This window comes from Salvelinus alpinus, chromosome 25 (genome assembly GCF_045679555.1).
Source record: "Salvelinus alpinus chromosome 25, SLU_Salpinus.1, whole genome shotgun sequence".
NCBI classification, from domain to species: domain Eukaryota; kingdom Metazoa; phylum Chordata; class Actinopteri; order Salmoniformes; family Salmonidae; genus Salvelinus; species Salvelinus alpinus.
Window position 1 is genome coordinate 33,062,193 of NC_092110.1, and position 26,973 is coordinate 33,089,165.

The 26,973-nt window shown below is 39.6% G+C and overlaps 1 protein-coding gene across 2 annotated transcripts in view; it reads left to right on the plus strand.

Annotated features, from left to right (window-relative positions):
• The first annotated feature begins 1,708 nt into the window (after positions 1-1,708).
• The window catches only part of LOC139553821 (unconventional myosin-VI-like), a 115,780-nt gene continuing 90,515 nt past the window's right edge, over positions 1,709-26,973 (plus strand). For both annotated transcript variants that reach the window (XM_071366537.1, XM_071366538.1), the window contains exons 1-2: positions 1,709-1,854; positions 19,879-20,021. In XM_071366537.1, the coding sequence (XP_071222638.1) occupies positions 19,905-20,021 (117 nt within the window). In that variant the 5' untranslated portion in view covers positions 1,709-1,854; positions 19,879-19,904. The remainder of the gene's footprint in view (positions 1,855-19,878; positions 20,022-26,973) is intronic.

Genomic DNA, 26,973 nt, shown 5'->3' on the forward strand with positions numbered 1-26,973 from the left:
GCAGATGGAGCTTTGTTCTAGAAATGGCTCCGGTTTATTCTTACTGTCCTGTTCAAAAATATGTCGGAGACATATGAGTCTGAATTATAACACATTTTGTACCTTTTCGAATGTCTCTTCAGAGGAAACCTTTTTAGCTTGAATTCTTCTAGCAGTTGAATTATTTGTGAGGGACACTTTGTTTGATTGCCAATCTGTTGAGCAAGAAGCCTAGCATCTGGAGTGAATTAATAATGAATGTTAACTTTAGATGAAATGTCCTAGAAACACTTAAAGATGATCAGTGAGCATTAATAAAGTGAATATTTAAGGACCAAGTTTTGTTTAGTGGTCCTTTTATGAAGCAGATGGGCAACAACCCGTTTCCTATGCAAAAACAATACTTTTGGTACAGTGAGTTCAAACCACTTTAGGAGGGATATTGATTTAACTGCAGTTTCATCATGTGCTCTGTCTAGTCCCTTGGTCACGCCCATTTCTGGCTGGGGGATTCCCCAGTCTAGCATGGCTTGCATGACAGTCTGTGGGCTCAACCGAGCCAATGGGAGCTCAGCCTCAGATGTACTGCTCTATTAATCTGATTAAATTGTTCCTCTGACACAGCCTTCATGTAACAGCTCAGCTCTCCAGTTATGTCACAGTCCCTCCCTGAAAGACGATGCTTCCCTTTCCTTCTATCCTCAGCCTCATTTTGACCTTTTATTTCACCTTTATTTAACCAGGTAGGCCAGTTGAGAACAAGTTCTCATTTACAACTGCGACCTGGCCAAGATAAAGCAAAGCAGTGCGACAACAGCACAGAGTTACACATGGAATAAACAAACTTATAGTCAATAACACAATAGAAGATCTGTATACACTGTGTGCAAAGGAGGTAAGGCCACTCTTCCTCAGGTTGTTGTCAATAAGATGTTCTCACTGACCTCAATCAATTGGTTCATTCCTCCAATGGTTTACCCTTGTGGTCAGTTACCCAGAAAATGTGACTTGCAGAAAATATAGGCCTAAACAACTGTTTGGCCAGCATTGTGCTGTATTAGGTGTGCAGTTGTCTTTTATGTGTGAACTGGACACTGCTCGTGCTATAGTCCTGTCCTCAAAGAAAGTAAACATGTAAATGTTGCATGTCATGTTTACACGCGTTCTACCTATGGGAAATGTGATACAATGGGTATCAGATGTCCAAATTAGATTTATAAACCCAGTGTTGACTTTCAATGGGGGATAGGATGTCTTCATGTGATGTCTTCATAAAGGTTTAAATGACTAGCCTCAAATATTTATGGGTCTGAAGTTCGCATGTTTCAATAAAGGTGTGTAACCATTGTGATGTTGTATGCCAATTTGCTGCAGTCTCACCTGCCCTCAGTGCTTTAGTTCCATCATCATCTGGTGAAAAGGGGAAGCATAAAATAATTTAAAAGAAATCCTATATAAACATTAAACAATGACATGCTTTACTTTTATTGTTATCAAGTGTAAATAAATATCCTTCAACATAGATAATCATCAATCTGCATTCGTATTCAAATACTATCAACTCATGTTACAACTAATAGAATGTATACCTTTTTATGCTACAGGTATGATGAGCATAATGAAGATGGTTGTTACTGTACATGGCTGCACCTGCACTTGGAAAGTTCATTCCCAGTGACGTCATCTCTGCCTCCCAGCTGGCCTGGACTAAAGTCTGCGCCGCTCTGGGGATGCTGCTGTGCTTAAGTGCTGGACAGAGTACCAAGAGAAAAAGCGCGGATATTGTCTCAAGGATATTCTGTATGCGGGAAATTGAACCCGTTTTCGTTGAGCCACATCAAGAACACAGACGTAACATTTGAGGGATACATTGTTGTAAGTCCCTCACTTTTTAGATATCTTGCAAACCATTTAGCTAACTAACGTTAGTAGGCTGCACTTGTTAGCTCGTGGCTAGCTGGTAGTGGGGCTAGCTATATGTTATGATGGAGCGAACACAGTTTTCTAACAGTGAGAGATCGCTAGCTACAGCAACTATTAGTCGAAATAGTGATACAATATACATTCATTTGTATTTCGCTTTGCATAGGCTAAAACATTTTTTTTGAGTGAAAAGTCTAGTTTACAGTTGGTCTAATGACATGTCGGTAACGTTTGTTCATGATGTCACCGCGACAACTTTCATTCTATTTTCGGCCGATATCACACTTTGTCGGTGCTCCAAATAGCATACAGTAGGATAACTTGGGGAAAATGTCTTTCAGTGCTTTCCAATCCTGTTCCTGGAGACGAACGTCCTGTAGGTTTTCGCTCCAACCCTAATCTAGCGCACCCGATTCTAATAATTAGCTGGATGATAAATTGAAACAGGTTAGTTACAACTGGGGTTGGAGCGAAAACATCCAGAAGGGTAGCTCTCCAGGAACTTTCTAAGCAATCTTTTGGGTCGATGCCAGCTAACTGGTTAGCCAGTTCAAATAATGACGAGTATAGCTGACAATGTCATAACTTTAGATACTTTTTATTCATTATTACATGAAAATAAACCTACAACAAATCACATTTTATTGGTCACATACACATTTAGCAGATGTTATTGTGGGTGTAGCAAAATGGTTATGTTCCTAGCTCCAACAGTGCAGTATTATCTAACAATTCACAACAATACACACATCTAAAAGTAAAGGAATGTAATTAAGAAATAAATATTAAGACGAGCAATGTACAATATAATAGAGTTTATACATATGAGATGAGTAAAGCAGTATGTAAACATTATTAAAGTGACTAGTGTTCCATTTATTAAAGTGGCCAGTGATTCCATGTCTATGTACAGTGCCTTAGGAAAGTATTCAGACCCCTTGACTTTTTCCACATTTTGTTAAAAATAAAGAACATAACTTATTTGCATAAGTATTCAGACCCTTTGCTATGAGACTCGAAATTGAGCTCAGGTGCATCCTGTTTCCATTGATCATCCTTTAGATGTTTCTACAACTTGATTGGAGTCCACCTGTGGTAAATTCAATTGATTGGACATGATTTGGAAAGGCACACATCCATCTATATAAGGTCCCACAGTTGACAGAGCATGTCAGAGCATAAACATTCCAAAAAGACAACCATCTGCAGCACTCCACCAATCAGGCCTTTATGATAGTGGCTAGACAGAAGCCTCTCCTCACTGAAAGGCAAAGGACAGCCTGCTTGGAGTTTGCCAAAAGGCACCTAAAGACTCTCAGACCATGAGAAACAAGATTCTCTGTTCTGATGAAACCAAGATTGAATTCTTTGGCCTGAATGCCAAGCATCACATCTGGAGGAAACCTGGCACCATCCCTATGTTGAAGCAAGTCTCAATGTCCTTGAGTGGCCCGGACTTGAACCCGATCGAACATCTCTGAAAATGGCTGTGCAGCAACTCTTCCCATCCAACCTGACAGAGCTTGAGAGGATCCGCAGAGAAGAATGGGAGAAACTGTCCAAATACAGGTGTGCCAAGCTTGTAATGTCATACCCAAGAAGACTCTGGGCTGTAATCGCTGCCAAAGGTGTTTCAACAAAGCACTGAATAAAGGGTCTGAATACTTATTTAAATGTGATTTTTCAGTTGTATATTGTTTTATAGATAAGGGAAGAAAACAATGTAATCAATTTTATATTAAGGCTGTAACAAAATGTGGAAAAAGTCAAGGGGTCAGAATACTTTCCGAAGGCACTGTATATAGGGCCGCAGCCTCTAAGGTGCAGAGATGAGTAACCGGGTGGTAGCCGGCTAGTGATGGCTATATAACAGTCTGATGGCCTTGCGATAGAAGCTGATTTTCAGTCTCTGTCCCAGCTTTGATGCACCTGTACTGACCTCGCCTTCTGGATGATAGTGGGGTGGTGATGTTCTTGATCTTTTTTGCCTTCCTGTGACATCGGGTGCTGTAGGTGTCCTGTAAGGCAGGCAGTGTGCCCCTGGTGATGCGTTGGGCAGACCGCACCACCCTCTAGAGAGCCCTGCGGTTGCGAGCGGTGCAGTTGCCGTACCAGGCGATGATACTTCCCAACAGGATGCTCTCAATTATGCTTCTGTAAAAGTTTGAGGGTCTTTAGGGGCCAAGCCAAATTTCTTCAGCCTCCTGAGGTTGAAGAGGCGCTGTTGTGCCGCCTTCACCACACTGTCTATGTGGGTGGACCATTTCATATTGTCAGTGATGTGTACGCCAAGGAACTTGAAGGTTTCCACTAGAGGTCGACCGATTATGATTTTTCAACGCCGATAGCGATTATTGGAGGACCAAAAAGAGCAGATACCGATTAATCGGCCAATATATATATATATATAAAAAATAAAAATACAAATAAATAAAAAAACATGTATTTATTTATTTGTAATAATGACAATTACAACAATACTGAATGAACACTTATTTTAACTTAATATAATACATCAATAAAAATCAATTTAGCATCAAATAAATAATGAAACATGTTCAATTTGGTTTAAATAATGCAAAAACAAGTGTTGGAGAAGAAAGTAAAAGTGCAATATGTGCCATTTAAAAAAGCTAATGTTTAAGTTCCTTGCTCAGAACATGAGAACATATGAAAGCTGGTGGTTCCTTTTAACATGAGACTTCAATATTCCAAGGTAAAAGGTTTTAGGTTGTAGTTAGTATAGTATTTATAGGACTATTTCTCTCTATACCATTTGTATTCCATATACCTTTGACTATTGGATGTTCTTATAGGTACTTTAGTATTGCCAGTGTAACAGTATAGCTTCTTCCCTCTCCTCGCTCCTACCTGGGCTCGAACGAGGAACACATCGACAACAGCCACCCTCGAAGCAGCGTTACCCATGCAGAGCAAGGGGAACAACTACTCCAAGTCTCAGCGCGAGTGACGTTTGAAACGCTATTAGTGTGCACCCCGCTAACTAGCTAGCCATTTCACATCGGTTACACCAGCCTAATCTCGGGAGTTGATATGCTTGAAGTCATAAACAGTGCAATGCTTGAAGTACAGTGAAGAGCTGCTGGCAAAACGCACGAAAGTGCTGTTTGAATGAATGCTTACGAGCCTGCTGCTGCCTACCATCGCTCAGTCAGACTGCTCTATCAAATATCAAATCATAGACTTAATTATAACATAATAACACACAGAAATACGAGCCTTGGGTCATTAATATGGTCGAATCCGGAAACTATAATTTCGAAAACAAAACGTTTATTATTATCGCATATACCCTGACTCTGCGTGCAATGAACGCAAGAGAAGTGATACAATTTCACCTGGTTAATATTGCCTGCTAACCTGGATTTCTTTTAGCTAAATATACAGGTTTAAAAATATATACTTCTGTGTATTGATTTTAAGAAAGGCATTGATGTTTATGGTTAGGTACACGTTGGAGCAACGACAGTCGTTTTTCCGCGAATGCGCACCGCATCGATTATATGCAACGCAGGACACGCTAGATAAACTAATATCATCAACCATGTGTAGTTAACTAGTGATTATGATTGGTTGATTGTTTTTTATAAGATACGTTTAATGCTAGCTAGCAACTTACCTTGGCTTCTTACTGCATTCGCGTAACAGGCAGGCTCCTCGTGGAGTGCAATGAGAGGCAGGTGGTTAGAGCGTTGGACTAGTTAACTGTAAGGTTGCAAGATTGAATCCCCGAGCTGACAAGGTAAAAATCTGTCGTTCTGCCCCTGAACAAGGCAGTTAACCCACCGTTATTGTTATGATTGTTATGAAAACTTGAAATCGGCCCTAATTAATCGGCCATTCTGATTAATCTTTCCTTTGTAGTCCGTGATTGTCTGTAGACCCTGCCACATACGTCTTGTCTGAACCGATGAATTGCGACTCCACTTTGTCACTGTACAGACGTTCTTGCCATTTTTGATTGCCTTACGGAGGGAATAACTACACTGTTTGTATTCAAACATATTCTCAGTCACTTTGCCATGGTTAAATGTCGTGTTTTCCTCAAATTTGCTTTGTTAAAATCCTCAGCTGCAATAAATGTGGCCTCATATGTGTTTTCCATTTTGCATCATTATTTACAAGGTAATGATGGTGAGCTTACAGAAAATAACTCATGTTATGAGTGTGGTCATTCTATCTGAACATTTTAGAACTCCTGCACCGTCTCATCACAGATGGATTTGGTCTTGTTGCTGTAGCAGCCCAGTAACCACGGCAGATATGGATTTTTTGGGGGGGCCTCTAACGATTTTTGGGGGGGGGTCAAGGAGGCCGATGGCCGATATTCAGTATCATTGAATTAGAACATTTTAACATTTCCCCAGAAACCCATGAAGGCATTAATGCACACATTTTAAAATCAAACAATACATTTTGGTAAAAACTAACTACATAACAACATAATGGTAATCATTTTATTTGAGTGGTAAATCTCTTGAGAAACTGGGTACATTTTAAGATGGCATAGGCCTACTCACAATACAGTAGGAGTGTGTGCATGCTTATGGCATTGAGCTTGTTTTGGCTCATCAGTCGTCTGTGGTGCTACAGATTTGAGACTTAGTTTAAAAATCAAATACAATTTTATTGGTCACATACACATGGTTAGCAGATGTTATTGCGAGTGTAGCGCAATGCTTGTGCTTTTAGTTCCGACAGTGCAGCAATATCTAACATGTAATCTAAAAATTCCACAAGAACTACCTAATACACACATCTAAGTAATGGAATAAGAATATATACATATGAATATACTATGTAAAATGTTTTTATCAACATTTGCATAGAAGCATCACTCCCAGCATGTCACCACTGTGTGGAAGGACATCATATAGGCACTGCTGTTAGTTTGATCACGGATGCTTCTGAAACTAGTATTTTTTGTCATTTTCCGTGATCGAGTGTATATATACTAGACAAAAATATAAAAGCAAAATGCAATAGTTTGTTAGATTTTACTGTTAGAGTTCATATAAGGAAATCAGTTAACTGAAATGCATTAAGCCCTAATCTATGGATGTTACATTACTGGGCAGGGGTGCAGCCTCTGGGGAGCCAGGCCCAGCCAATCAGAAATATTTTCTTCCCACAAAAGGGTTATATTACAGACAGAAATACTCCTCAGCACCACCAACCTCAGACGATCCTGCAGGTGAAGAAGCTGGATGTGGAGGTCCTGGGCTGGCGTGGTTACACGTGGTCTGCGGTTGTGAGGACGGTTGGACGTACTGACAAATTCTCTAAAATGACATTTGAGGCAGCTTATGGTAGAGAAATAAACGTTACATTCTCTGGCAACAGCCCTGTAGTCAGTATGCCATTTGCATGCTCCCTCAACCTGAGACATCTGTGGCGTTGTATAGAGTGACAAAGCTGCTTTGTAATGTTTTTTATCAGCTTCTTGATAATCCATCTACCGCAGGTGTGGCATATCTTGTCAAAGGGGAAATGCTTACTAATAGAGATGTAAACAAATTTGTGCACAAACTTTGAGAAAAATCTGCTTTTTGTGCGTATAGAACATTTTTATTAATTTTTATTAATTTTTTGACCTCATGAAACATGGGTTGCGTTTTTATATTTTTGTTCAGTGTATATTTTTCAGCTGCCAGGACACATCTAAACAATTCAGCTGCCAGAAAGACTCGATTGGCTCGTTCAACTATCTGTCAAGAAATGGGTGCGTTGTAAAAATGGGCGCGTTGTAACTTGATCTTACTGCTATGATTGGATAGAGTGAGGCTGTAACTCTGTTCCTTTTTAGTTCTCCTCACATCTCTCTCCATCACTCATATCACTTGCTGAAGCTACTATGAGAAGTAGCTCAAAGGCAATGCACATTTATAGCTTAGTAGCAAATGTCATATCTGACAAGGAGAGCAAGTGCAGAGCAATATTTGCCCGACTTTATAGCGGCTCGGGTTATTGGTCATTCTCTAGTTGCGACAGTCGCGGAGACATTAAGTTATTTAATGTCTGTGCGACAAGGAAAGCGACAGTTGCAGCGACTGTCTAAAGATATTTCAACGGAGTAAAAATGTTATGTTTTGACCAGCGATACTTGTCGCATTCTAATTGTCTACAGACATGTCGTTAGACCAAGTATAAACCGACCTGAAGTTTCTCACAATACTATAGCTTGCTTTCTAACTACAGACGCTAGCTGTATAGCTAATGCCTGCCATTTGTATAGCTAGGTTATTATTGGGTTGTTTAGTGATAGCTCAAGGCTAAAGGTAACGTTATCTAGCTCGAGCGTGCCTGCTGTTATTTGGTAAATGTAGCTAGTATTGAATTGTTAAATGCTCCAAAATTGGCTAAATATCCATCCGTATAATGTCAACATGTGATTAAAGCTGTCAGGTAAGAATTATGCATTAAATTTATTAGACATAATAAAGCTAGCTAGTTTCAGCCGATGGCTGTTGGACAAAGCTAGGAAGTAGGTTGAACTAAAGTAATGTGCATGCCATGATGCTTCACTTACCATAAAATAAGCATCACAAAAAGATTGAAGTGGCATAATTCTGGCTTGTTATCAACAGCAGTCTGTGTCTAGAACCATCAAAATATTTACGCTTGGAGACCTATGTCCTCATGCACCAGGCCAGCATTTACCAAACTCGTTTCTGGGGACCGCAAGGGGGTGCAGGTTTTGGTTTTTGCCCTAGCACTACACCTCTGATTCAAATAATGACCTCATCATCAAGCTTTGTTGTGAATCAGCTGTGTAGTGCTAGGGCCAAAACCAAAACGTGCACCCCTTGAGGTCCCCAAGACCGAGTTTGGGAAATGCTGCGATAGGCTAATTGATAATGTGCTTAATGAATGCTCTCTATTCTGTACAATAATAGATTTTGCTAGTATGCCCCGCAAAGGAAAAAAAACGAGTTCTCTGACGAGTCGTGTATGGCCTCCTTTCGGTTGTAATGCTTGCTTGGCCACTGACACACCCGGCACCACTGTACTCCTCCCTACATCCGGTCAGACTGCAGCAGAGCAGAGCAGATATCCCAATGTATTTTCCATATCCTCTCTTCTATAGAGGGAACAGGAAGCAGGCAGGAGGTATGTGTGTTCCAGGAAACACACCTTAACCTTTGAACCCTGGTCTCCTCCATGACCGCACTGGTGTCTATGTCTGTGCATCTCCCCTCAGACTGTTTTTTTATTTTCAAGGGCTGACTGCTGACCACACCTTATTACACTTCAACAGTCTTCACAAATATCTCACTTCCGTTGGGGCTTAGGAGCCATAAGAGGATTACATGTTCGAGTCGAAGCTAACCACATGGGACCTGTATTAGGTGGCTGGTTTGTTGTGATGATTAATTTGATAAGCAGTGTCTGTTACTTTGGTGTAACAGACACTATCAATATGGCATAAGCAAAGAACACAAAATGATGCACTGATTATATAGATGTTATAGCGTAGCATCTCTGAATTTTTACATTGTGCCCATTTTTTAAAACTAATAATAATTATGATTCATACTAAATGCTCCTCTACTGTACTGTTTGATGTTGAAGTCTGCTTGTGGCACAAAAAAAAATGTATGTGACCAATAACGTTTGATTTCAGTTTTGTCAATCTTTAAAGAGCACAAAGTATGTAGCTTATTTCTATGAAATGTTGTGCACACATTTATTTACATCCCTGTTAGAGAGCATTCTCCTTTGCCAGGATAATCCATTCACCTGACAGGTGTGGCATATCATACCTCACTAGGGTAGGGGCCACTATTTTCACTTCCGGATGAAAAGCATGCCCAAAGTAAACTGCCTGCTACTCAGGACCAGAAGCTAGGATATGCATATAATTGGTAGATTTGGATAGAAAACACTCTAAAGTTTCCAAAACTGTTCAAAATATGTCTGTGAGTATAACAGATCTGATTTGGCAGGCGAAAACCTGAGAGAAATACATCCAGGAAGTGGGATTTTTTAAATGTTTGTAGTTCTATTGAATGCCATTACAGTATCCTTTGACTTAGTACTCAAATTGCACTTCCTATGGCTTCCACTAGATGTCAACAGTCTTTAGAAATTGTTTCAGGCTTGTATTCTGAAAAATTAGGGAGTAAGACCACTCTGAATGAGTGGACCCTACAGTGTCCCAGAGCTTTTTCATGCGTGAGACCGAGAGCGTGCCTTTCTTGTTTACCTTTTATATTGACGACGTTATTGTCCGGTTGAAATATTATTGATTATTTAGGCTAAAAACAACCTGAGGATTGATTATGAACATCGTTTGAAATGTTTCTTCGAACTTTACGGATACTATTTGGATTTTCCGTCTGCCTGTTGTGACTGCGTTTGAGCCTGTGGATTACTGAACAAAATGCGCGAACAAGAGGTTTTTGGATATAAACAGGGACTTTATCGAACAAAACGAACATTTATTGAGTAAATGGGAGTCTTGTGAGTGCAACAATATGAAGATCATCAAAGTTAAGTTACTAATTTTATCTCTATTTCTGACTTGTGTAAAAAAGATGGGTCTGTCCATATCGGCAGACTGATATGGCCATTTCTTGGAGAGACTTCTTCCTCTCCAGGAGACTGTCAAACAGGTGTTGCCGGGCAGCTTCAATGGTGCTCTTATTCTTCTCACTTTGCTTGGTGAGGTAGATTGCTGCTATAACTTGATGACCCTTTACATACCTAACCATTTCCTTGGCTCTCTTGTAGAGTGTATCCATTGTTTTCAGTGCCATGATGTCCTTGAGGAGCAGATTCAATGCATGAGCAGCACAGCCAATGGGTATGATGTGAGGGTAGGACTCCTCCACTTTAGACCAAGCCACCTTCATGTTTGCAGCATTGTCTGTCACCAGTGCAAATACCTTCTTTGGTCCAAGGTCATTGATGACTGCCTTCAGCTCATCTGCAATGTAGAGACCGGTGTGTCTGTTGTCCCTTGTGTCTGTGCTCTTGTAGAATACTGGTTGAGGGGTGGAGATGATGTAGTTAATTATTTCTTACCCACAGACATTCGAACACCCATCAGAGATGATTGCAATACAGTCTGCCTTCTCTATAATTTGCTTGACTTTCACTTGAACTCTGTTGAACTCTGCATCCATAAAATGAGTAGATAAAGCATGTCTGGTTGGAGGGGTGTATGCTGGGCAAAGAACATTCAGAAATCTCTTCCAATACACATTGCCGGTGAGCATCAGAGGTGAACCAGTTGCATACACAGGTCGAGCGAGACATTCATCAGCATTTCTCTGACTACGTTCCTCCATTGAATAAAAAACACTTCTGATTACAGGAGGACCATGAGTAGTTGCTATCGATAAGGTGTCTGATTCATCATTTTCACCTCAAATAGAAGTAGAGGGACTTTTGTCAGAGGTTGTGAGTGCTGAGGGAACTTTATTCACCTTGCCAGATGATTCTGCACCTTTGTTGTATTCTTCACATATGATTTGGCACAGTATTTGCAAATGAACACAGCTTTTCCTTCTACATTAGCTGCAGTGAAATGTCTTCACACATCAGATAGTGCCCGTGGCTTTTTCCTGTAAAGATTAGAAACAAAATTAGTTTAAAAAATCAAATACAATTCCATGTACAGATAAATAGTTAAGCAGTTAGATTAAACAACTCATTTTGTAAGATGCATGTTTTAAAATTAAACATGTTTGGAAACAGGTGAATTAACACTCCTCAGTTCGGCTCAATCAAGCTAAAACCCACATCGTAGCAAAAACTAACTAGCATAAATTGTTAGCAAGTTAGAAGTGATTTAAACACACTTTGCTGTAGGCTACTATTTACAAGTTAACAGAAATTATGTATGTCATATAAAATATATTCACCCCACCCAGTATTGTAATCAAAACTTACCAAAAAGCATGTAGTCCTTGGCTCAGACAGTGTAGTAGTGTGGGCTCAATAGCATCTCATATTTGTGCAAGATCTTGAGAATCAGCTGTACATGTGATGGAAGAATGCACTGTGCATGCAGAGGGTTGCAATTCCATTGAATTGGGGATAGTTTAACCAAAATATGCCGTAACACCTAGAATTGCTTTATGTATCTCACAAAATAGGTTAACTGTTATAAGCTAGCTTTTTTGATGAATTTAAGCAAAATTCCCCAAATTCCAGTACTTAAATTCCCATGGAAAATGTACAGAAGAATTCTGGAGTTTACTGGAAGGTTTCCGACCCTTTGCATCCTTAATCATTACACAGGTGCACCTTGTGTTTGGGACAGTAAAAAGCCACTCTAAAATATGCAGTTTTGTCACACAACACAATGCCACAGATGTCTCACGTTTTGACGGAGCCATTCATCTGCTGCCATCACCTCATGTTTCAGCATGATAATGCACGGCCCCATGTCGCAAGGATCTGTACACATATTGAAGAGCCATTGAGGTGGAGTGGGACAACATTCCACAGGCCACAATCAACAACCCGATGAGCTCTATGTGAAGGAGATGTGCCGCGCTGCATGAGGCAAATAGTGGTCACACCAGATACTGACTGTTTTTCTGATTCACGCCCCTACATTTTTGTTTTATGTACTGTATCTGTGACCAACAGATGCATATCTGTATTCCCATTCATGTGAAATCCATAGATTAGGGCCTAATGAATGTATTTCAATTAACTGATTTCCTTATATGAACTGTAACTCTGTAAAAATCTTAGAAATTCTTGCATGTTGCGTTTATAGTAAGTGTTGTGGTCCTTGTTCCTTGTCAATCATTGGCTCATTGGTGAAATTAGCATTATGACAATATCTTTAATTAAATCATTCAAAACCTTTTTATTAATGCAATTGCAGACAGAAGTTGACAATCAGGAACATAGCACGCATGTTTCCGAGTAAGTTCTGCAAAATAGAAAAGGTCTCGAGTTGCTTTTATTAAACCTGAAGTCCAACCTTAGTGATGTCACTGCCTACGTCATTACCTTTTACTCATGAGACCAAAACCATGCCTACACAGCTATATAAACAAGGCTTTTAGTGTTATCTAAAAGCTTAGCAGTAAATGTCCAAGTTGATTTATAGTGGAATGTCTGACTAGTCTTATCTCCTACACTCCCCTGCAGAGTTCTGTCTGTCACACATTTCTGAGTGGTCTCTTTTATAAGAGGCAGAGAGAGAGAACTAGAAAACAACTGTGTAACAATATTAAAACCTCATAATGTATATATATTGTTAATCTGTAGTCTAGGACCCTACAAATGTGAGGGAGGGGTCTTATAACTATATCTATTAATACAACATACACAATCAATTATTCTAATATATCAATCATTTGGTACAGCCTCAATCATGACCCCTAGGGGAACTCCTGACATAAGTAATTGGTTTGAAATCCTCTTTGGCCATTCGCTGACAGCAGCAACAGCAGCGAATGGCTTTTTCCTAACTTAAAATATCCATGTGAGAGAAGTTGCAGAGTAAAGGAGCCAGTCATCTCAGCACTTTGATTGCACCTCAATCCCACAAACTAATAGGATAGCAGAGCCAAGGGTCAGTTCTGAATGTATACACTACGCCATAGGATTAGGCCTACCACTTAAAGGCTTGCAAAGTGTACAGTAAAGCTATCAGCACTATCACGTGTTGTGTTGTGCTTGTTGATGTTTTGCATGGAGTATGAATGTCGAGGGCCTCAGCATGTTCATTTTTGCACAAACATTTTATTGGCCTATTTTTAACACAGGCTTTTTCCTAACTTAAAATATCTATGTGACATTTTTTTCATGCAAGGATATACCATGACATTTCAAATGATTTAATAAAATAATATTTTAAGTGCCCCATTTAAAAAAAAAAAAAAATCTTTTTTTTTTTAAAAGACCGGGAGCCTTCACGGGTGTAGCTTGTTGTTTATGTTGGCCAATCAAAGCGACACAGAGGCTCAATGTGTAGCAAGTTGAGTGAGAGTTCACTAATTCAATGCAAGATGGAATAAGTCACAGAATTGAAAGTTAGCGGAAGGAGTAGGCTACAACGAGCAACCAATGGGTAAAACTGTTTTATCTGAATGGGGTTGGGGATAATTAATTAGCTTAGCTAGCTATAGGGCTGACCCCATTTGTTTGATACATCATGATTTCTTTAGTCGAGCAGTCGGTTGCAAATAGTTTATTTATTTCATGGTGCACAAGACACCTGTCGAATTCGTGCCTGTTTAAGTGGACTAATCCATTGCGGAGGCCATGGGGATGGCACAGTCCATCACTCTAAGACGTGTACTGAAATCATATTGTTTTTTATTTTAGCTTTATTTAACTAGGCAAGTCAGTTAAGAACAAATTCTTATTTTCAATGACGGACTAGGAACAGTGGGTTAACTGCCTTGTTCAGGGGCAGAACGACAGATTTTTACCTTGTCAGCTCGGGGATTCGATCAACTTTTCGGTTACTAGTCCAACGTTCTAATCACTAGGCCACCTGCCGCCCCGGTATACAGTGCAGTCAGGAACTATTAAAAGCCCTTCCCTTTTTCCATGTTGTTTGTTATGTTACAGCCTTATTTGAAAAAATTTATAAAATGTATTTTTTCCCCCTCATCAATCTACACATAATACCCCATAATGACAAAACAAAAACAGGTTTTTAAAAATACCTTATTTACATAAGTATTCAGACCCTTAGCTATGAGACTGGAAATTGAGCTAATGTGTGTCGTGTTTCCATTGATCATCCTTGATGTTTCTACAACTTGATTGGAGTCCACCTGTAGTAAATTCAATCGATTGGACATGATTTGGAAAGGCACATTCCCATCATGTGAAATCCATAGAATAGGGCCTAATGAATTTATTACAATTTACTGATTTCCTTTGAAAATCTTTGAATTTCTTGCATGTTGCATTTTATATTTTTATTCAGCATATTACTCCACATCTAGTCAGCTCGTCTTTCAGTAAGATGACAGCCCGCTTGGAGTTTGCCAAAAGCACCTAAAGGACTGACCATGAGGAACAAGATTCTCTGGTCTGATCAAAGCAAAATGTAACTATTTCGCCTGACTGCCAAGCATCAAGCTTGTAGCGTCATACTCAAGAAGACTCGAGGCTGTAATCACTGCCAAATGAGCTTCAGCAAAGTACTTTGTAAAGGGTCTGAATACTTACATACATGTGATATTTCAGAAATTGCTAAAAAATCTGAAACAGTTTTTGTTTTGTCATTATAGGGTATTGTGTGTAGATTGATGAGGAAAAATAATATTAATACATTTTAGAATAAGGCTGTAAAATAAAATGTGGAAAAAGTCAAATGGTCTGAATACTTTCCGAATGCCCTGCATGGTTCTATTATGAAAGAACAATGGTGCAACTTTAATACAAATAATGTTATTTTATAACAAATGCGCTTTCTCCCGCGTTGGATAGCGGTCGCTGGCCGCAGTTCTGAAACATTAGTGCACTATTGAATTTTGTCGCCTTTTTCTTGTTGATATGTGCGTAATGGCAAAGTTAACCAGCATTTTGGTGTTGAGAACAATGTGGTGGAGGCAGCAGCGGAGTGAGGAGGAGAAAACAGCCCTTGCCTTTATTGTCTAAGAAAAGTGAGGAGTGAGGAAACCCCAACTTAAATAGGTCTGTAATCAACAGCCTAACTGTTAAATGTGCCTGACTTTATAAATCATCCATATATATCTACAGAAATAAGACAGATCCTGCTTCGGTTGCATGTTTGCGTGTTTGTTTAAAAGCCTACTGATTCCGTGTGCTCCAAAGCCTCACGCAACCACAGATATAAAGCATTTTCGGATAAAGCATTTTCACAAATCTGTCTGTTTTGAATCTTTGCTATGCTGTAATAAAGGCTTTACACACACTATTACTTATAATTTATTTAGTGTTTACATTGTTACAAATGGTCAGAAAAATATTGTAATCTAACAGTACCTGTTTCACAATACGTGCGCAGCTGTTGCTCCTATACCCTCCTGTTATTATTATAATCATCATTATAATAAATAATGCCATCATTCGTAGGCTTAGTATAGCAGCATTGTATAACCACCATTGAGCTGTAAGCCTAAGAGCGCATCCTGTTTAGCTGTACTAATGGCATAACTTACTTAGGCCTATATGTCAATATATAGGCTACTGTATCAATTAGGGCTGTCCCCCCCCCCCCCCCCCCTCTCAAAAAAAAATATATGTGTGTGTAGACCGAAAGTCGTTGGTTCTTTCGATCAATTGATTGGTTAAAACTTTTAAACGTTTATTTTTCCATATATAGACACACCCTGTGTCTTTTAAGAAAATCAAATATATTGTCTGATGCTGTTTGATGAAATAAGACACAAATTACTCAAGAGGGAGCACGAGATCAAGATAACCAGAAATGAAAAACCTGACCCAACCATCCTCCTGCTAGCTTTCGCAGATTCTGCCATTACTCTCCTGAAGTTGCCGGTAATAGGCTACATGAGGAGTCGGCAACCTTTCTCATGTGGAATGCTAATTTATCTTCCCATTTCTACCGATCTGCGTGCCAGTTATGGTTTTCATATGCACATTTTCATGGAACAGTTTAATTTTTAATAATGTATTCGTATCTCAATCATTGTAATCTGGTTAATCAAAATTCTATCCAAATCTAAATTAAAATTATACTTTTAAGGTTTAACTTTTATTGCCATTGCCGACTATGTAAAAATAGCCTACATAAAGCCAACAAATATAAACATTGCAGCCTGCAGGTAGAAAAATATTCTGATTTTTAAAATCAAAGATCCTATCACATTGTTGCAGACAGGCCATGTGTAGCCAAACTTGAAACATTGTATCAACTTGGGTCCGGCCCAAAGCTAGCACTAGTGAACTTGCGTTGTATAAAATATTCTGGGTCCTCAGTTTCCAGCACCAGTGAGTTTGGGACAGACACAGCTGTAGGCTATTTTGCGGAAGGGATGAGAGCTCATCAGGGAGGCCTATTTTAGACCTACGCTTCCACTGGATCAGAGTGTTACATTTTCCCTTTCATGCTGAGTGGTTATTGAAAGGGAGAGAGCTGGAAAGATTTTTCAAATACATTGAAGAAAGGTTGTCCTCCTCAATGGATGTAAAACAGACTTTGTTTGCTTGCTGTTTGAGGTGAAGAAAACATTACTTTAAGAAGCTTCACAGGTCATTAGTGGTGGTGCATTAAGCCAATCAGAAATACTATCAGATCCCCAAATGGGCACATTTATATGCCTACATTTGCACACAGGCCAGGTATCCTATAGGCCTACTTCTATGCGTAATCAGGTGCGTGTCCTTACTCAAAATTAACAGTAGCGCGCCAAACAAAAGAAAATGACTACACTTACAAAACTCGTAAATGGAATGAAATTAACCAAAACTTGTTTCTCAGAAGTGTATCATAGGTTGTGTGCTCTGCAAACAACGTGTCCACTCTGACAATGACAGCGGTAAAATACTGTAATAATAATATATTGAATGGATTAACAGAAATGACCATAACCAAACAAACATTGTAGATTAGAAATGTATAGGAATTAAAGCTAAATGTAGGCTAGTTCTAGTGATACATATAATGGCGAATTGATAGACTAATAATCAAGGCAAACAATTCACACAATGAAGTTATGAAACAATGAATGTGCACAAATTGGCAGAAGAGAGCGCATTCCGGAGAGAGACGTGCATTTTAGCCACACTCCCCTTCTTGGACTGTGCCATCCACATGGCCTCCGCAATGGATTAATTCACTGAGCATGAATCAGACAGGTGTCTCGTGTGCCTTTTTAAAATAAATAAATATACACAGTACCAGTCAAAAGTTTGGACACCTACTCATTCAAGGGTTTTTCTTTATTTGTACTATTTTCTACATTGTCGAATAATAGTGAAGACATCTAAACTATGAAATAACACACATGGAATCATGTAGTAGACAAAAAAGGGTTAAACGAATCAAAATATATTTTATATTTGAGGTTCTTCAAAGTAGCCACCCTTTGCCTTGACAGCTTTGCACACTCTTGGCATTCTCTCAACCATCTTCATGATGTAGTCACTTGGAATGTATTTCAATTAACAGGTGTGCCTTGTTTAGAGTTAATTTGTGGCATTTCTTTTACTTAATGCATTTTGAGCCAATCAGTTGTGTTGAGAAGGTAGGGGTGGTATACAGAAGATAGCCCTATTTAGTAAAACACCAAGTCCATATTATGGCAAGAACAGCTCCAATAAGCAACGAGAAACGACAGTCCATCATTACTCTAAGACATGAAGGTCAGTCAATCTGGAAAATGTCAAGATCTTTGAAAGTTTCTTCAAGTGCAGTCTCAAAAACCATAATGATGAAACTGGCTCTCATGAGGAGCGCCACAGGAAAGGAAGACCCATCGTTACCTCTGCTGCAGAGGATAAGTTCATTAGTTACCAGCCTCAGAAATTGCAGCCCAAATAAATGCTTCCGAGTTCAAGTAACAGACACATCTCATCATCAACTGTTCAGAGGAGACTGCGTGAATCAGGCCTTTATGGTTGAATTGCTGCAAAGAAACCACTACTAAAGGACACCAATAAGAAGAGCAATGGACATTAGACTGGAGGAAATCTGTCTGATGATTCCATCCACTGTGTCTTTGAGAGACACAGAGCAGGTAAATGGATGATTTCCGCATGGATGGTTCCCACCATGAAGCATGGAGGAGGAGGTGTGATCGTGTGGGGTGTTTTGCTGGTGACATTGTCAAGAATGTATTTAGAATTCAAAGCATACTTAACCAGCATGGCTACAACAGCATTCTGCAGCGATACGCAATCCCATGTGGTTTGCGCTTAGTGGGACTATCATTTGTTTTTCAACAGGACAATGACCCAACACACCTCATGTGTAAGGGCTATTTCACAAAGAAGGAGAGTGATGGAGTGCTGCATCAGATGACCTGGCCTCCACAATCACCCGACCTCAACCCAATTGAGACGGTTTGGGATGTGTTGGACCGCAGAGTGAAGGAAAAGCAGCCAACAAGTGCTCCGCATATGTGGGACCTCCTTCAAGAGTGTTGGAAAAGCATTCCAGGTGAAGCTGGTTGAGTGAATGCCAACAGTGTGCAAAGCTTTTATCAAGGCAAAGGGTGGCTACTTTGAAGAACCACTTTTTTTTGGTTACTACATGATTTCATGTGTTTTTTCATAGTTTTGATGTCTTCACTATTATTCTACAATGAAGAAAATAGTAAAAGTAAAGAAAAATCCTTGAATGAATAGGAGTCCAAACTTTTGACTGGTACTTTTATATCGAAGGCTATGTGTTGTATAACATAATTAGATTTTTTGGTCTTAGGTACATAACATTTATTTTATTGTAGGGCTCATAAAATGTATTTTATTGTAGGGCTAATTTTGCATCAGTATTTAATTTCAAAACTAATCAAATCTAGACATTTATATGCTTTAGAATGAGAATTCCAATTTTTGCAGGAAATACCGGATTAACAAGGAGAGAAGAAATGTAGTGTTGGGATGGAACATTTTTAAAACACCAGGAAAATATTCAACCCTATTCCGGTCCTCTCGCAATGGCAAATCCTCATTTTGGAGAGATGGTCCTGTCCTTTCCCAATGGAAAATCCCAATTTACAGGATCAGTCATTCATGAAGGGAATAACAAGATAATGGAAAGCAAATGTACACACTAGGGTTGCACATACTCACATGGTTGGATGAATTTTGTCATTCATAGAATTGTGTTTATAGGCTTCTTGTTTATCTGGAGGAAGTATGGAACATAGCATATTTATTTGATCAGGGATGTACAGAAGGTAGACCTGTCTATAGATGAATAGCTTCGTAATACTTTATTAAACTTGTCCTAACCCACAATGGAAAACTCAGTATTTTGTTGTTGGCATACATGTTATAAGGCTTCTATTTCCTGACTCTTCTCTTCATGTTGTGCAGAGCCCACCAGGTAGCTGTGGTTAGCCATGGAGGATGGTAAGCCAGTGTGGGCGCCCCACCCCACCGATGGGTTCCAGCTGGGCATGATTGTGGATATCGGAGCTGACACCCTCGCCATCGAACCACTCAACCAGAAGGGCAAGGTCAGTCCGACTCGGCACAGTTTAGAACACGTGTCAATCCCGTTCCATGGACGGCAGAGTGCCTGCTTTTTTTTTTTTCTCTCTCCCTTGTATTTGATTGATCATTAAAGGTCATTGATTAGTTAGGAACTCGTCTAGGTCATAGTTGGACTCCAATTTTAAAGGAAATATCAAAAACCGACACACTCGACTCGGCCCTCCATGGAATGAGTGTCTGTTTTATGTTTTGTATTATAACATACTCATCACACAACCTTCATTTTGCTCTCTCTCCCCACACACGTTCCAGAGCTATCATTGGGTCAGTAGCTGAATAACATAATATATACTGTAACGCTAACCTCTGAACATTTGGTGTCATTGTAAGTTAGATTATTGGCTGGCACACTGCAGCCATGAAGGTCCCCCTTTCAGAAAGACCTGAATTAGGGCTGGGCAATATAGCCTAAAAATCATCTCTCTATTTATTTATTTATTTTTCAAATTTAATAGCGATTCGCGATATACACTGAGTGAACAAAACATTAAGACTGCTCTTTCCATGACATAGACTGACCAGGTAAATCCAGGTGAAAACTATGATTCCTTATTGATGTCACTTGTTAAATCCACTTCACTCAGTGTAGATGAAGGGGAAGAGACAGGTTAAATAAGGATTTTTAAGCCTTGAGACTTTTGAGACATGGATTGTGTATATGTACCATTCAGAGGCTAAATGGTCAAGACAAAAGATTTAAGTGCCTTTGAACGGGGTATGGTAATAGGTGACAGGCACACCAGTTTGAGTCTGTCAAGAGCTGCAACACTGCTGGGTTTTTCATGCTCAACCGTTTCCTGTGTGTTTTCAAGAATGGTCAACCACCCACAGGACATCCAGACAACTTGACACAACTGTGGGAAGCATTTTGCGGACAGTGTTTAATTTAAATCAGGACTGGGCTAATCCTACTTAAATTAATTCTGATAAAAAAATTGCTTTCTGAGACATTGCTTAACTTCAGATTAATTAGTTCCTAGGCTAGAGAGTCCCAGACTAAGGTAAATAGGGACTAACCAGTTAATCTTTTTGAAGCCTGATTAGATTAATGATGTGCACTTGGTGCTGACTGGAGGATGTTTAAAAAAAAAACAGGAATGGGATGCTAATACATAAGCATTGTGTGGAATTGGAGCAAGTCACCTAAACCAAATAATGGACAGAGGTAAAAGAAAACATTCAACGAATTTCAGTGACTTAAAAAAAAAAGCCTGTTCTCAAACCACCCAATTATGGAGAACAAACCGCATGATTCATCAACCCCCCAAAAATATATAATAATCCCTGGACTACCATTTGTAATGAATTCAACTCAAATGAAAAAGTAAACAAAAGGATGCTAGAACAACTTCAGGTGAGATATAATTTTTTTTTTTTGCCCACTTTTCAAATCAAATCACATTTTATTAGTCACATGCGCCGAATACGACCGGTGACAGTGAAATGCTTACTTACAAGCCCCTAACCAACAATGCAGTTTACAATAATACAGATAAGAAATAAAAGTAACAAATAGTTAAAGAGCAGCAGTAAAATAACAATATTGAGACTATATACAGGGGGGTATCGGTACAGATTCAATATGCGGCGGCACCGCTTAGTTGAGGTAATATGTACATGTAGGTAGAGTTATTAAAGTGACTATGCATAAATGACAACAGAGAGTAGCAGCGGTTTAAAAGAGGGGGAGGAGGGGCAATGCAAATAGTCTGGGTAGCCATTTGATTAGATGTTCAGGAGTCTTATGGCTTGGGGTAGAAACTGTTTAGTAGCCTCTTTGACCTAGACTTGGCGCTCCGGTACCGCTTGCTGTACGGTAGCAGAGGGAACAGTCGATGACTAGGGTGGCTGGAGTCTGACAATTTTTAGGACCTTCCTTTGACACCGCCTGGTGTAGAGGTCCTGGATGGCAGGAAGCTTGGCCCCAGTGATATACTTGGCCGTTCGCACTACCCTCTGTAGTGTCTTGCGGTAGGAAGCCGAGCAGTTGCCATACCAGGCAGTGATGCAACCAGTCAGGATGCTCTTGATGGTGCAGCTGTAGAACCTTTTGAGGATCTGATGACCCATGTCAAATCTTCAGTCCCCTGAGCGGGAATAGGTTTTGTCGTGCCCTCTTCACGACTGTCTTGGTGTGCTTGGACCATGTTAGTTTGTTGGTGATGTGGACACCAAGGAACTTGAAGCTCTCAACCTGCTCCACTGCAGCACCGTCGATGAGAATGGTGGTGTGCTCGGTCCTCTTTTACAAATCAGTCACTTTGAAATGTTAGTTTTCTTGTGTAACACAACACAGTGGGGCCTAAATGTATTTGTGTGTCAGAAATATAACACAAACAATATCATTACTAGTATTATTCCTATATTGTCTTTCTAATTTCTACTTAAAGAAATCTACTTAAAGAAGACAAATGCTGTTGCTCGTAGGGAGCGTTTCAAGACTGGTGGCGGTCCCCCAGTAAGACCATAGACAGATGGGGGACTTGTTGACCGGGATCATTGATAGCCAGCAACCCCTGGAAGGTATTCCCGATGATGACCATTTGGACGGTTCAGATGGGGGACCGTTCCAATCCTCATTTGGTTGGACACATTCATTCAACATGTGCCATCCCAGGACTGCAGGGAATATGTAATGTTGTCAGTCATCTCTTGCATTCCCATAATAAAAAGTATCTTATGAACTCAACTCTTGAAGAAATAATGTTCTCTAATGCAGCCATGTAATAATTTTCTAGAGATAGATCACCATAGCTTTGTCTTAAAACTTCTACGGGATAGGTGTCCCTAAACTGGGACGGTTGTTGCTAACGTGTGCTAATGTGACTAGAATGACGTTGTATTTAACAGCCAACTTTCCGGGACATAGACATGTCTTACATGGGCAGAAAGCTTACATTCTTGTTAATCTAACTGCAGTGTCCAATTAACAGTAGCTATTACAAGGAAAAAATAGCATGCTATTGTTTGAGGAGAGTGCACAACAACAACACACTTATCACGGCAACTAGTTTTATACGTTCATCTCTGAAGGTAAATAATGTACTTACATTCAGTGATCTTGCTCTGATTTGTCATCCTGAGGGTCCCAGAGATAAAATGTAGGACAGGTTTGTTTGATAAACATTTATTTTATATTCAATTGTAGGAACTGGGTTCTCCAGTTTGAACCCCTGCTGTCTCTGGCTCCACACCCACCCCTCCCGGCCATCTAGATGTGTGAAAGTTAATATATAAGCTAATGATTACATTCCTGGGAGTGTGTAAACGTACATTTTTTATAACCATAGCATTTTTGTATGGTCTATATTTATGTACTTGAACATGTATCAATTGCCCAATTCGGCACATTTAGGCCAACTCCTGGCAGACTTCATACAAAATATTGTGCAGTAATGTAATTCTTCACTGGACCAGTCTGAAGCTTTGCGCACACACTGCTGCCATCTGGTGGCAAATCTAAATTACACCTACAGTAGAGTCCTCTCTGAATCTATGGCCTTTCTCTTGCATTTCAAAGATGGAACAATAAAAATAAACGCATGTTTTTTTGTTCGTATTATCTTTTACCAGATCTAATGTGTTATTCATCTACATTAATTTCACATGTCCACAAACTTCAAAGTGTTTCCTTTTAAATAGTATCAAGAATATGCATATCCTTGCTTCAGGTCCTGAGATACAGGCAGTTAGATTTGTGTATGTCATTTTAGGCTAAAATTGAAGAGGGGAAAAAAGGGTTCGATCCTAACAGGATGAAGGTCAACCCGCTACATCTGCAGTAGCTAGGAGGGAAGATTGTGTCACTAACCTGGGCTGGCAACAAAGACCGAGGCTGAGCATGCATGAGAAACTAATGGATTTAAAAGAAGAGATGTATATGAAAAAGCATATCCTTTTGTGTTGAGTTGGCTATGAAGGATGAGAAGAGAAACATGAAGCAGCAGCAGTACCAATGTTCTTCTCAAACCAGAACCAGTTTTGGGTCCTGATATTTCCATTTTGTGAATTAAAACCCTTTTTTTCTACATATCCATGGCCATTGTTTGCTTCAATCGCTTGAGTTATCTTTGTTGTGAGAAGTGCAGCATAGCAAAAGCATCTCTGCAGGTTTGTCCATTGCTGTCATTGTCTGCCTCAACCATGGGAACATCTGGGTCATCCTCTTCAATGCGAGGATCTGGGCATCCATGCTGGTTGAGGTAATTGTCAAGCACTGCTGTTGCAATTATGACAATACAGCATCTTCTTGGTTGGAAGAGCAATGTGTTTCTGAGACTCTGGAAGCGACTCTACTACACCTTTGGTGCAGATAGGAGCTTGGTTGTACCGTTTTTGCTCAGGTCCTATTGCATAACAATGGGGGATAAACATGAAGTTGGTCTGTGCATACCCCTAGTCACCAAGTATGGTTCCACTGTTGTCCTTCAAGCTGAGCATTCAAAGAGGAGTTTTGAAAGTCCTTCAGTCACGAGTTGCACTCTTCCAACGTGCAATAGTGTTGGAGAACTACAAATAGATTTTATCCTAAACAATTCTGTGGTTTGCTCATGTCTAACTGCCCTTCTGTCTGGCCTTGGTGGTGCTTTTTGATCTTCATTGAAATAGGCCAGGTAATCCATTCTCCTCCATTGCCAAGGTCAACCTGGCGGCCAACATCCATTAATCTGAAGTTAAGCCTGCCTCTGTCCAGGTTTAATTTAAGCCTTCACTTAGATCTAGATTAACTCTAATTGTCCTTCTGGAAATCAGACTTTTTAAATCTAGACTAGGGCAAGTCTGAGACTATTTTAAACCATGTCTGAGAAATGCAATTTCAGATAATCCAGTTTAAAATTGGAATTTCGTCAAGGATCATGCTTCATCTGTGTCCGCAAAACAGCCCCTCAGTGTATATCTCGATGTTTTCTCTAAATAAGCTTTGTTTCTTTACTGATTTCTCTGAACTGTTTATTGTCCTTTTCTGCCATTGAACTATGATAAAGTCATTGTTGGGTGATTTTAATATACATGTTGACAAAGAGACTGACTCCAAAGCCCATGAATTTATAAACCTTTTGAGCTCTTTGGACTTTATCCAACATGTTACTAAGCCCACCCATAACTGTGTCCATACTCTGGACCTGGTTATTACCAAGGGGCTTTAGACATGCTCTATTGTTGATGTTGCTTTATCTGATCACCGCTCTGTATTTTTTTACAACCATGTTGCCCATAGCACAGGGTAGAACTGAAAGCATTATTAACACTATCTTACCTCTGAAGTTGCTACAGATTTTGAGTGTATCATGTGGTGGCATATTTCTGCATTACCAAATGAGGAGAGTTACAAACTTCACACACCAGTCAGAGTTATACTTAAACTACATCTTTAATTATAAGAGCTTTGCAATAGCCTTTTTGACTTTCAATGATGCGCTATCTCTAATGAACCATTTGAAAAGTACCAACAGAAAAGTACAAACATCTTTTATAGATACACCCCTCTCAACCTACAAGACGAACCACAGATCTTAGGAACAGTTCACAAAGGTTAAGATTTGTTTGAAAGATATCTATAAAACATAGCAGACAGTTACTGCTGTGTCAACAGTTTTCATTGTAAAAACCAGTGTCTGGCCCTCCTACTCCAAACTGGAACCGTCTCTCCCTGGTACGGCATAGAACAGAACCATTAGCTCATGTTCTCTGGAATGCTTTAGGTTTTATCACCCAAAGACATCGTCAATCTCCTCTGTCAGTGTTATCTCATAGAGGCCCATCCTCAGTAGAACACACTCACACAATAGTTAACAGAATATTCTATTCTGTCGAATAAAACAACCATTATAATGCAATACAAGCATTATAACATAATCTTGCAATTTTCCACGACAATCAACAATGTACTCTACCTATTCTGCCTTCCTCTTGTGATGATTTTGTTGAACTTTAATAGCAAATTAAGGGCAACCATTGATGCCATAAGGTTGAAAAAGGTCACATCTAAAAGGAGAACCCCTTGGATGAGTGAGGAAACTAATAAATTAAAGAGAAATTGGAGAAAGGCAGAGCGGAAGTGGAGAACTATGGATTTATTTTCCCTGGTTGACGCCGATGGTCAGGAAGGAGATCACAACTTAAGCCTTCTACCTGCCTTCACGATCCTATCCCCACTACCTTCTTCAAAACAGTTTTTAATTGCATATCTGAAGAAGGGGATTTCTTGACAGCTTTGCACACTCTTGGTATTCTCTCAACCAGCTTCATGAGGTAGGCACCGGGAATGCATTTAAATTAACAGGTGTGCCTTGTTAATTTGTGGAATTTCTTTCCTTAATGCATTTGAGCCAATCAGTTGTGTTGTGAGAAGGTAGGGGTGGTATACAGAAGATATCCCTATTTGGTAAAAGACCAAGTCCATATTATGGCAAGAACAGCTCAACACAAATCCATCATTACTTTAAAACATGAAGGTCAGTCAATCTGGAAAATGTCAAGAACTTTGAAAGTTTCTTCAAGTGCACTCTCAAACACCATCAAGCGCTGGAATGTCTGTCTCTTACCAACTGAATAGTGTTGTGAATAGAACTTGGCCGTTTTAAATGATGTATATTATGAAATAAAATAAGCATGTTCCTTTCAATTATCTTATCGATTGATGACCAACCAAGAACATTGCGCATGACTGCAACAGAAGAACCATATCTCCACCTTAAAACAATCCTTGCTGCTTTGTTCTGTGCATTCTGCAGCCTCCTAACTTCACTTGATGATGCATTTCCCCAGACCACAGAACAGTATTTCACCTGACTCTCAATTAATGCTTGTGTTATTTGCTGAAGAATTTTTCCTGGTAAATATTTAGTTATCCTTCTGATTATGCATGCTGTTTTCTTTTTTTTACACAGATTAGTTATTTGAGACGACCATGAT